The following is a 12725-nucleotide window of genomic DNA, read 5'->3' as shown; positions in this document are numbered from 1 at the left end:
CCGTCAACGTCCGCCCTTATCGCTACTCGCACTACTAAAAGGCCGAAATCGAGTCCCAGATCACAGCCATGCTCAATTCTGGTCTCATTCAACCTAGCCAAAGTCCTTTCTCTTCCCCAATTTTACTTGTGAAAAAGAAAGATGGCTCTTGGCGTTGTTGTATTGATTATCGGGCACTAAATACCATTACGGTGAAGGACAAATTTCCCATGCCTACTGTGGATAAATTCTCGATGATTTCGGCAAAGCATCTTGGTTTACGAAGCTCGATCTCCGACAGGGCTTCCATCAAATTCGCATGGCAACTTCCGACATCCCGAAGACTGCGTTTTGCACACACCAGGGCCATTACGAGTTTCGCATAATGCCCTTCGGTCTCTGCAACGCGCCCTCAACCTTCCAATCAGCCATGAATGACACTCTCCGGCCATACTTACGGAAATTTGTTGCAGTGTTTTTTGACGACATTCTCGTCTATAGCCGCGACCTTCCTTCTCATGTCTCTCACCTGGACACGGTCCTCTCGACACTCACCACCTATCAATTCTACCTGAAAGAATCCAAATATGTCTTCGCCTAATCCAAGCTGAATTACCTGGGCCACATCATCTCCTCGGCAGGTATAGCCTCTGATCCTGATAAAATTCAAGCTATGGTGGATTGGCCCACCCCGACATCCACCACTAGCCTCCGTGGGTTTCTCGGCCTCACAGGCTTTTACAGAAAGTTCATCAAAGGCTACGCTCATATCGCTGCTCCCCTCACCACTCTCCTCCGCAAGGACCAATTCACTTAGTCCCCTGCTGCCACCTCTGCTTTCCTCCAATTAAAGACCCACATGACCTGCACCCCAGTCTTGGCCACCCCTGACTTCACACTCCCCTTCATCGTAGAGACGGATGCATCCGCGGTTGCTATCGGAGCTGTTTTGGTCCAACAGGACCACCCAATTGCATACTATAGCAAGGTGCTCTGTCCACGATTGCAACGCGCCTCCGCCTACGTCAGGGAGTTGCACGCGATTACCTCAGCGGTCCGCAAATGGAGGCATTATCTTCTGGGCGCTTCCTTCACCATCCTTACAGACCATAAGAGTCTTAAGGAGCTCATGTCGCAGGTCATACAGACGTCGGAGCAACAGACTTACTTAGTCAAGCTTTTGGGATACGATTACAATATTCGCTACAAACCAAGCCCCACCAACACTGTCGCAGATGCTCTATCTCGCATCCCTACCGGAGACTTTCTATCTCTCACAGTACCTCACTGTGACTTCCTGGACACTCTCCGACGAGCATTAATGGCCGACACTCAATATCGTGATTTACTCCAGGCAATTCAGACGACCCCCGCGGACCATCCTGCTCTCTTGGTCCGTAATGGACTCATCTTCAAGGAACGTCGCATATGGATAACCGTTCCTACCCCACTCACATCAACGTTACTCGAGGAATTTCATACCTCTCCTCTCGGCGGCCACACCGGGGTTGCAAAAACACTCCATCGTCTCCAGCAGAGTTTCGACTGGCCAACCATCAAGTCTGATGTTCAGCATTTCGTATCCCATTGCCTTGTCTGCCAACAGACAAAGTATGAAACAAAGAAGCCCTCCGGTCTGCTACAACCTTTATCGATACCAGCCAGAATTTGGGAAGAAATGTCTATTGACTTCATCACCGGCCTCCCGCCATCACAAGGTCACACGGTCATCATGGTGGTTGTCGACAGGTATTCCAAAGGGGCTCATTTTGGAGCACTCCCCACCCATCACACAGCTCACCAAGTTGCAGTCCATTTCCTCAACCTCGTCTACAAACTTCACGGCTTTCCCCGAAGTCTCGTCTCCGACAGAGACGCCTTGTTCCTCAACCATTTCTGGAAGGAACTCTTCCGTCTCAGTGGCACACAATTGCGCATGACCACCGCCTATCACCCTCAGTTCGACGGACAGACTGAGGTCGTTAATCGGACCTTGGAACAATATCTCAGAGCTTACGTTCATCACAAACCCAGTTAGTGGTATCGTTATTTGCACCTCGCGGAGTGGTCTTACAATACCACGGTTCATTCCAGCACGGGTTTCACTCCATTCGAGATCATCTATGGCTGTCCACCCCCTACCACGATTGACTACATTCACGGCTCTTCTTCCATTGACGCCGTCGACACCCTCTTATCTGACCGAACGGAGCTTCACACCCTCCTTCAGCGGCGCCTCCTTAAAGCTCAATCCTCTATGAAGGCCAACGCCGACAAGCACCGCCACGACACACAATTCTCAGTTGGCGATTGGGCATACCTCCGCCTCCGCCCTTATCGCCAGAAATCGATGGCCCCGTCATACACCAAGCTTGCTAAGCGCTTTTATGGCCCATACCAAGTAATTGATCGTATCGGCCCCATAGCTTATAAACTTGCACTTCCTGACACCTCACACATCCATAATGTCTTCCACGTGTCGCTTTTGAAGCTCCATCAGGGCCCGTCACCCACCACCGAAGCTCCTCTTCCCCCCCCTGGCCGTCGACCATCATCCTGTGGTCAGCCCTCTCACCATCTTGGACTGGAAGTGGGACACTTCAGTCAACCCGCCACTGCACATGGTTCTGGTCCAATGGACAGGTTTACCCCCAGAGGACACGTCTTGGGAACCTTGGACTGAGTTGCAAGCAACCTACAACCTTGAGGACGAGGTTGTTTTTGGAGGCGCGGGTGTTGATAGCATTATGCAGAATAAGGCACCCAATATCAACAACAATAACAGCACTAACAGGCCCAAAAGGGTGACCCACAGACCCACATACCTGGAAGACTTCGTGTGAAGCATTGGCGCCATTCTAGAACCTACTCCTTAGTTTTATTTCCTCACGTGTTCCTTCAGCTGTTAAATTCAAAATTTTGTTATAACAAACTCGAGCAAAATATCTTGTAGGCAAAAGCTATTATATAAGCATTAATGAATAAATGGAGTGGCAGAGAAAATTATTTCAGTAAGAATAGTTTACTTAGCTTTTGATTTGGCTTTCATTTTATCTTCCCCTCTTAGACACGTATCATATAGCCTTGACTGTACTGTAGTGAGCAAGCTGACAAGCCTTTTCATGTCTTGATCAAAACCCAAAAATAGTCACAACTCCTTTTGAATTAGTGAGTTCAAATTCTTAAGCACAATTTCAAGGACAGCCTCAGCAAGATGGAAATGTAAAAGGGATTGTATGAAGCAAGAAGATTAACAAGGACAAGTTTTGTGTGAACTTAACATGTTAAAGCGTGGTCTATTAATAAGGTACTATTGGAACAATTTGTAAGCATGCCAAGGTCAAAGCAGCATATGTACTGACACGCCTTTTAAATGTGCAGGGGTTTTGGAGTACCATTCTTATATATGAGCAACTTCAAGTTGGTGATGACGGTTTTGATTTACCAACACCCAAATCAAAAAAGATTGATGGACGTAATTTCCTATGTAAAATGAATTACAAAATAGATTAATAATAGAAAAATAATTGAAGATATGATCAAAAATATCTTTCTATGTGATTTCTAAGATAAAATAAATTACAAAAAAATGTGGTTTAAAAATGAGCTTTGTAAATTTGTACCTACATATAATGTTTTGGTCTGTGTTATAGTCACATTTGGAATGTATAAGCTAGCTTTCTGTTTTAACTTAAGTTCAAAATGTGCTTTTAGATGTTACCAGAAACAGATGCATTTTTAGATGCTTGTTCTTTTTCTTGTTTAGTGATGCTTGCCGTAGAAAGTTTTTGTTTACCAATGGCTGCAGGATAGCTAGAAATTTTTTCTTGTTTAGTGATTGAAAATACTCAAGTGTGGTCCGTGAGCAAACTAATTTGATCATTTCAGCCATACTTAGAAGTTACTGAGTAAGAAGATCAAATCAACTTTTGAGAATATGAAAGTTGTAACTGTTGAAAGCATTGAAGAGTAAATATAATTCTCATTACCAAGAAGAAAAAGCGGTCTTGGTGAAGTTGACCGTTCAAATTATGCAAACACAAGACCTCAACATTTTTATGCTGAAAAGGGGGTAGCAAACAATACAAATTTCTGAACATTGTAATGTTACATGTTTGTAAAACCTTGATTATACTTCATACTTCATTGTGAACTTAACTGAAAGGAAGAAGCACTGAAATTTTCAAACACGGCCAGTGGGAAACATCAAATTTGGAAATTAATTTATTGTTTAGTTTAATGCATGTACATGCACATGTATTTATATGCATATGGGACATTTGGAAATTTTTATTATTAGTTTGCCACCACATATATATGGTAAGTTTTTATATTTGTTTGGAACACAGTATTAAAATGAATCTGTGCAATTATGATGGCTTCGGTCATAAAATGGGTCAAACTTTCTTTATGTTGAACCTTGGTTACCATGCCCAACATGCTTGGTGAATGGTCTACCAACTTCACACTTTGGTTGCCCAAAAAAGGCTTCCCTTGTTACCCGTGCTTGAATCTGAAACGCTCCCTTTCACTTAATATAATAATAATAATAAAAACAATTCTCCCCTCCTCTGTTTTAAACACAAGAGCCCTCCCCTCCCTCTCCTAATTCTCGTCTTTTCAATAACCCACCCCATTTCTCAAATCCTTCATCTTCTTTTCCATTTTTTCATCTCTTAACCTTCCATTCATTTTCCTCAATTGTTCCAAAATTCTTTAAGTTTATTGTATCTTTGTGTCACCCTCAAGGATAGAAAGGTGATTAGAGTAAAATAGAACCCCACTCATTTTCTTAAAATTTTTATTTGATCTCTTTAAGGTAAATTTATAACCCATTATGTTATAAGAGTATTTTATAGCATAGTTTAGTAATGGGTTGTGTGAGAAAGGTTAGAAAACTAAGTATTAGGAATTATTGCGGTTTCCTCAAAATCGTATGTATGTTATATTTGGAAATTTTGTCTAATCTCTTGTTCTTTTTATTCTAAATACATAAATCCTGTAAAAAAATATGGTGGTTAATCGTTTCAATGACATTGTAAGACATTGATTGTCTTCTTTTCTTAGAGTGAGTAGTTAATCTACCAGCGGCATTATTTTTTAAATTCTTTTAGGAGAAACAACTAAACTTCAAAATATATTCTTTTGTGATCTTTGAAATTTTAAAAATACTTGAGAATAAAGTAAACTGTTTCTTTTTGTTTAATTAAATTTATTCTAAGATTTTCGATAAATTATTTAAGAATGAATATTGGATTATATTTTATTTTATTTATTGATTTTATAATTAATTGTTCTTTATTATAATGAAAAGATAATATAACTTATGAGTCAAATAACGACCAATTGAAAGAAAAATATTATATAATATGATATTGGAAGTTAAAAGTTATTGTATGATATGATGTTTACTTCTATGAATGATGTGAAATTTTTTGCCAGAGGCCAATCCTAACACTTCATCTTTGCACATAACCAATTATAAATTTACACGTAATAAATAAAAATATAAAAATAAAAAAGAATCTAATATATAAAAGAAAAAAGAAAATCCACGATTCTTCAATACATCTACGTAATTGTATATTCTTTTTTCATATGGTATTAAATTTGTTATCATAGAATCTGCGTCGAAAGCAAAAATGCATATATGACACTATTACAGCATTTTCCTATGAGACTTTGAAAAGGGAGAAATGTAGTAAAAATAAATTCATCTAATTTAAAAATGTTGAATTATTTTTACAGTAACATATATAATTAATTAGATGGAGAAGAACCATGGGTTTCCTTAAATTATTTTTTTATTACAGCATTTTTATTTATTTTTTATATTTTAATTTTAGGACATTATAATTTCTTTAAATTATCTAGCTATTGAGAATATAGACCCCAGTCAATTCTAAGTAGGAAACTTTTACTAGGTTCTCGAATGGTCTACCAACTTCACACTTTCATGGCCCAAAAAGGATTCCCTCGTTATCAGTGCTTGAATCAATCTTGGTGTTGTGTTTTTCTAGTTGACTTAAGTTGAATTTCAACCTTTGTGGCCTATGTGCCTTAGGCCTAGGGAAGCTAGATCTTTGCATCTCCATTTGAAAATTAAGTGGAATCTGCAGAACAAAGTTTAAGTTACCTTAGCCAGGTATTCTCTGAGGTGCCACCTATGACAATGGTGTTCTGATTTTCCAAAACTATATATGGAAAGAAGATACTCAGAAGGAACTTATGCAGTTCAACAGTGTATAGAGGTTAGAGTGTTCCTAAGCTAGTGTTACAAGATATATATGAACAACAATTTGTTAGCAATTGATTCAAATACAAAGATCAAAGCTGCAACGGACAACTCTGGGTCTTTGCAAGCTTCTGGACCAGATGGTTTGAATGGTTTTTTCTACCAGAATCATTGGGAGGTGACCTCTGAAAGCATTAATCATTTTTGCTGCAATTTTATATATTTTATGCACTAGCTTTAACCCTATTCCCATTCTACTGCATCACCAAAAACATAAATAAATTAAGTAACACCTCATCCACAACAGCATTTACTCTCTCCTCGGTTTGTCAAGGAAATCTGCCATGCATTGAAGAAAAAGAATGCCCATGGCAGTGACCAGGTGATCATAAAATTGGATATATCCAAGGCCTATGACATGTTAGAATGACCATTCATGTAACAAGTCTTGCTTAAATATGGTTTTCACAGAAGATGTTTGCTTGCGGGTTAAGGGAGCAATTAACGAAAGCTAGACCACTTGAAATAGGACCCCTGCATGGAAACCAGGACCAAGATATTTGCTTGACATGCTCCACCACAGCATCAAAATCAGGAGCCTTGTTCTGAAAAATAATAGAATTTCTATGTAGCCATAAACACCAACAAGTGGGGTGCCATATCAGTTTCAGATTGGTAATGTTTTGATTGAAGGAAATTAGAACCATTTGAGAAACTAATGAACCCTATACCAATATGCTTCATTCTATCATAATTATTTCATCTTAGACAATTATATAATTTTAACTCAAACAATTAGTCATTTAAAATTTGTTGGTTTTAATTAATTAAAAGTTATTATAAATGCCTTTTTTTTTTAATTTTAACTTTAACAAAATGTTATAATGCTTTCTTGATACTTGAATTTTAGGAATAGTTAGGGATTAAATTATATTTTCAATTTTCAAATTTTAATTATTTAAATTCTTGATATTTTAAATTTTAAAGACATTAAAAAATTGAAACAAAAAAAACTAAATTTAAATAATTAAATTCAAATTTATTAATTTTAATTGTAAAAAGTTATATTTTTTAAAAAAAATAAACTCTTAATAAAATATTACAAACTTTTCTAGAAATTAGGTTAGATGGGGATTAAATTAGCAATTTTAATTTTGTTAATTTTAACTATTTATACATTATAATAAATTTTGTCTTGAAATTTTAACTGTTAAAAAATGTTATAAATGATTTTTTTTTTAAACCAGAAACAATTGATATTAAAAAATTAAATTCAAATTTATTAATTTTAATATTTTTTTTAATCATGCAAATTCTTTCTTAAAATTTTAAATCTTTAAGAAAATGTGAAAAATTTAATATTTTCTTAAAACTAAAAATAGTACGGTATTAAATTAGTAATTTCAACTTTGTTGATTTTAATTATTTCATTTGTGTGTGTTTCTTTGCATGCTTTATCTTTAAATTGTTTTTTATTACTATTATGGTTAGTAGTTTTCTATAAAAATCGATGCATTGATATTAATTCTTTTAATATTATTTATTACTATGAAAAATATAACTATTTATTTGCATGTGTCTCTTTGTATTCTTAATTTATCTTAAAGTACTTTAATATTTTTAATTTTTATATTTAACGGGTCCATAATCTAGTATATATAATATTAGGGACAAGCTATCGATGATGAAATTAACTTTTTACTCATGTATATAATTAAACTTAAATTCAAGCTAAAACTTGTTTGTTTAATTAAACAAATTTGGGTAGGCTTATAGAAAACAATTTTGGTTAGATATTTACCAAGTCAAACTTGAATACTTTACTCATACTTCCCCTTTACATTTAAACTCATACATGAAACTATATAGTAAAACCTCTCAATTTCCACCAATGCATTGAGATGCCAACAAAGAATGCTTTGATATTCATAAAAATAATAATATAGGATAATCAATTTTTTGGCAATACTATGCTACAATTTGATTGCTCACTAAATCAAAAACTGACATCAATGGGCAATTACAAGGTCCCATTGCATGTACTATGACATTTTAGATTGTAGAACCTACGTGCTGGGTGATGATTTGCACTGGCAAGCTATTAGCAATTTACTAATTATCTTTTGAAGCAAGTGTAGCTTTTAATCCGTACTTGGAGAAAACCTCACTTAATACAGCTTTCTCCCTGATCTTTAACCTGCACCAGAATCAAACAAGTACACTGAGAAAATAACACAAAGCATGCAATTCATGCTAAAGCTATATAAAATGAACAGGGAAATCACCTTCTTGAGGATCCAGGAACATCTAAAACTTTTTTGGTTTTCTCTTTGGAAATTGGTTTTTTCTTACGGGCATTCTCCTGTTTAACCTTGGCAGACGACTTCTGCACAGCTGCGGGGTTTCTGTCAACCTGCTCTGAGGGAAGTGAAATATTTTCAGGATCGATCCTCATTTCCACATTATCATCATGATCTACCCCCAAAGCAGTGACAGACTCTTGATTATCCTCATCATCTTCCTGTTCTTCTCCATTCATCTGATAGTCCAGGTCATCCAAATCATCTGAAGAATTGGTCTCATCCCAGGAACTACGGGCAGAACCATCCAAGTTAGAATCCTCATTTGAATCTTCTTCAAAGGCAGCGGCCACAAGTTGCGGAGCAGCACTAAGGTTTTTGCTTAATTTCAGAGAAGATGAAGACTGTACATTTAGAAGCTCACATTTTATCTGCTTCTGAATTTTACCAAAAGTAATAGTTTGTCCAGTGTATAACTCTACGAACCTAAGGGAGAGAACAATGGAAATAGTAAGATACTAGCACAGTCAAAACAATTTAAACAGTGTGTACCAGCAGCAAACTTTTTCAATAACAAAAGCACAATAATCAAATTGCACAGATCCTATACATGCACTCATTTCACTTAAGCCAATTAAAATAACATGAAGAAGCTTGAATCAATTATCCAAGCAAAGAAACTATCATGTACTTGTTTCACATATTTTCATGATCCAATCAAAGGAAACACTTTTAAGGAATGCTAAACTAAGGATTCCTCTGTGTCAAAAGACTCGAACCTCAAAATTCATGAAAAAAAATCTCCAATCCTGATAATTTCTTATTACAGTGATGTCATGCACTGCATGTATCAGTTAGGGACCAGGGGAAGAAGGTATTGAAGATGTATACCAAAAAGAAGCAGCGAAGTGGGTTAGCAGTCAAGTGGGTATACTTTGGAGACTTCAATGAAATATTTGAAGAAGCTTGCAGCAAAACTTATGTCACAGCTGAGCATAGGGTTTGATTTGTAACTAGCTGGTCATTCAGATGTAGAGTGGATTTTGTCCATTGGCAGAGCAATTACTCTGAAATAATAATTCATTCTTGATCTCCCTCTCTTGTATTTTGAATTCTTGTTTATTTCTAGTTTATTCTAAATTCTGAACCTATCAATCTCAGGCTAAACTTACTCTTCCCTTTTTTTCATTATTATTTTTCTTGGGGTTGTAGATTCGAAGCAGACACAAGATTGAGGTTAGAACACACCTAACTGCATCTTCTTCACGCTTGAAATCAACATATGCAAAACCCTTGCAGATTGGGTCCCTCGTCTTCTTGTTTCCAGTAACAGCTGGGACTATATTAATTATGCCAGGAATCCCTTGCAAAGCTGATTTCAGATCTTTATGGATGTTCTTTTTCTTTGGTAGGTTCACCAAGCACACTCGACCTCCAATTGGAACAAGTTCTGCATCTGCAAAGTTGCACGGCAATAGATAAGAGTCAGATTTCAAATAATGGGCTCAGTATAAATGGAAAGCAAATACTTTGCAACTCAATAGTCTTTGACATTGGTTTCATATTCATCCAAAAGTAAGACAGACAACAACAAGAAGAATATATGATATTGGACCCTAACATTTATTTTCACAAGTCTTTAAATTTTTTTCGATCACTGGAAAGTGAACTCCTCAATGAAGGGAATATATTCTCTAAAGTGGGAACAAAAAACTTGAGAGTCAACTGTGATGATCTTACCGCTTTTCAAGTTTTTAATAGAAATATATTAATCTATTGACAATATTTATTGAAGATCTAGGATCCCATTAGGTACGGCAGAGAATCCATTCATTAAATATTTTTAATATGACAAGTTTTATTATAAAATGGAAGTTTTAAAAAATTAATGGTGCGATTAAAACACTACAAGAAGTCATGTTTTTTTTTCCACTGCAAATGATCCTATTCCACCTAAGTCTCACTAAATAAATAGCAAGATCAGTGGGACCTACACCAAAATCAGTGTTAAAAAGAATTTGTTGGTAGCATTCCTCCATGCATATACTTACTAATGTAGCCAATTGCATGGGATAGAGGCTTACGTTGTTTTGGATATAGTTCCTTAAGTACTTTAACATTATTCTCCAATCAAAATTTGAGTTTCACCTCGATAATCTACCTTATAGAGGTTTGCATTAAAAAGTCAGCATAAGTTATCGAGATTAAACTTCAATTCTAATTGGAGAAAAGCCCCGAAAACACCTGAGTAATTACATGACTCTTGTCTAATGTAGTCACTCGACAAAACTATAGCAGTTATACTTGCATATGCTGATATGTACTAACGAAAAGAGACCTCCATTACCCACTTCACCCTTGACAAGAAAAACACTTCACACATACACGGGAAAGAAACACAATACATGACTCTTTGAACGGAACCCCAACGTCAATTACAGAATAATTTCACCGAACAAATCAACTCGGAACTAAATGTGTAAATGTCCCTGAATGTGTAAAGTGGAGACAATTTAGTATGTAAACGGTGCAACAACTACGTAACAATTGTCTTACTTTTTACACGTTCAGGACTAAATAAGAATTTTCTTTCAAGGATTAAATCATCACCGGCTTACACATTCAGACCAAAATGGTCATTTATTCGAACTAATTTCAACACGACAGGCGCAACCCAAATAAAAAAAAAAAAAGATTTTTGGTGGCTAACCTTTCTTCTTTTGAACACTTTCATTGGAAGCATGTTTTACTGGGTTGCTCATAAGCTTCTTCAAGTTCTCAGCCTGCGCTATTCTACTCTGGCGCATTTCCTCGAGCAGCTTATCCTCAACCGAAGTGTCGTAAACTTTCCCTTCGCCAAAACCCCTCGGCTTCTTCTCAAACCATTTATTCATCTTCTCCAATGAAAGCATCCCCTCATCATCTTCATCATCATCAAACTCTTCTTCTTCATCATCATCATCATCATCGTACTCATCATAAAAATCGTCGTCGTCGTACTCCTCGTCATCGTCGAAACCGTCGTCCGTTACAGCGAGTTCAGCGCCGCCGCGCCGTTGCTTCTTTGCGGCTGCCGCGACAAACACTCGGCCGGGAACATTTACGATGTATTGCCGGAATTGTGGGAACACGAGCCGCGAAACGAAAGAGGAATGGGAATGAACGGCACGTGCAGGTGCTAGAGAGTGACACGTGCGGGCGCGAGAGAGAACTGGCACCGAATTGTACGGTGCCGGAATTGGAGTTGAACGGAGCATTCTTCTGCTGTTACCCACACCACAGTCACTTACAAAAAGTGTGTATAACTCTTTAATGATGTTTAGTTATTATATAAAAATGTTGAAAAATATCGTGTCTTTACTCTCTTCCTTTTTTTTGTTTGAATTGATTGTAATAACTGTCAATATCATATTGAAAAGTTATTAGTTAGTAATTACTTATTATTATTATGGGTGATTTTTATGAGATAATTGTGTTTATTAATAATTATAGATAAAAAATAAAAAATTTAAAAGATAATGTTAGTTTAAATTTTAAATAAAATCATTCAAACTATAGTAGATTTTAGATTTATTATAAATTAAAATAAAAAAATGAGTGGATAGTCTTAGATAAAAGGGAAATAAAATGTTTATAATGTTAAGAAATTGTTTATTGTTTTAATATATTTTAAATAAAAAATTGAGATGAATAATACTGGATAAAGATAAATTTAATTTTTGTATTAATAAGAACTTTTCTAACTCATTAATAATTTTTTATTATAATCTTTTATAATTTAAAATTATTTTCTTTAAAAAAGTCATGCAAAAATAAGGAGTAAGAGAAAACTTTTATACTCAATCATTATGAAATGAAAATCAGAAAAAAAATACAAATAATGAACTAATTAAAGGAGTGAGAGAGTTCTCTAAACATTACTCATTTAATTTTTATAACTTTATAGCTGTATAAATTTTATTTTTTAGTCCTTTATACGAAAAAAACGTCTTTTATAATCTTTGTATTTTCAAATCTCTTTTGGTCTCGTTACATAATGACAAGAATTACAAGATAATATTTATGTAACAGTAAAAACTAAAAGGAATTTTTAAAGTACTTGTAGAAGGATCAAAGAGGGTGATTTTTAAATATAGAAGCTAAGAGATAAAGTTTGTGCGGTCATAAGAACCTAATGAATATTTTTTCTTTATTTATATAAAAAAAATAGT

General features: G+C 35.6%; 1 protein-coding gene across 1 annotated transcript; it reads right to left on the bottom strand.

Moving 5' to 3' along the window:
• Window positions 1–8085: 8085 nt before the first annotated feature.
• LOC114410299 (ubiquitin carboxyl-terminal hydrolase 36-like) lies at window positions 8086–11819 on the bottom strand. The gene is made up of 4 exons (XM_028374191.1): window positions 11225–11819; window positions 9763–9970; window positions 8500–9000; window positions 8086–8411 (listed from the first exon to the last, which is right to left on the bottom strand). Exons 1-4 carry the CDS (start codon window positions 11769–11771, stop codon window positions 8327–8329), a joined length of 1341 nt encoding a protein of 446 aa, XP_028229992.1. The 5' UTR covers window positions 11772–11819; the 3' UTR covers window positions 8086–8326.
• Between the last annotated feature and the right edge of the window lie 906 nt (window positions 11820–12725).

The sequence above is a fragment of the Glycine soja genome, chromosome 1, assembly GCF_004193775.1.
Source record: "Glycine soja cultivar W05 chromosome 1, ASM419377v2, whole genome shotgun sequence".
In the NCBI taxonomy this organism is placed as follows: Eukaryota; Viridiplantae; Streptophyta; class Magnoliopsida; order Fabales; family Fabaceae; genus Glycine; species Glycine soja.
The sequence above is the reverse complement of the archived record's forward strand: the minus strand, read 5'-3'. Positions and strand labels throughout refer to the sequence as shown.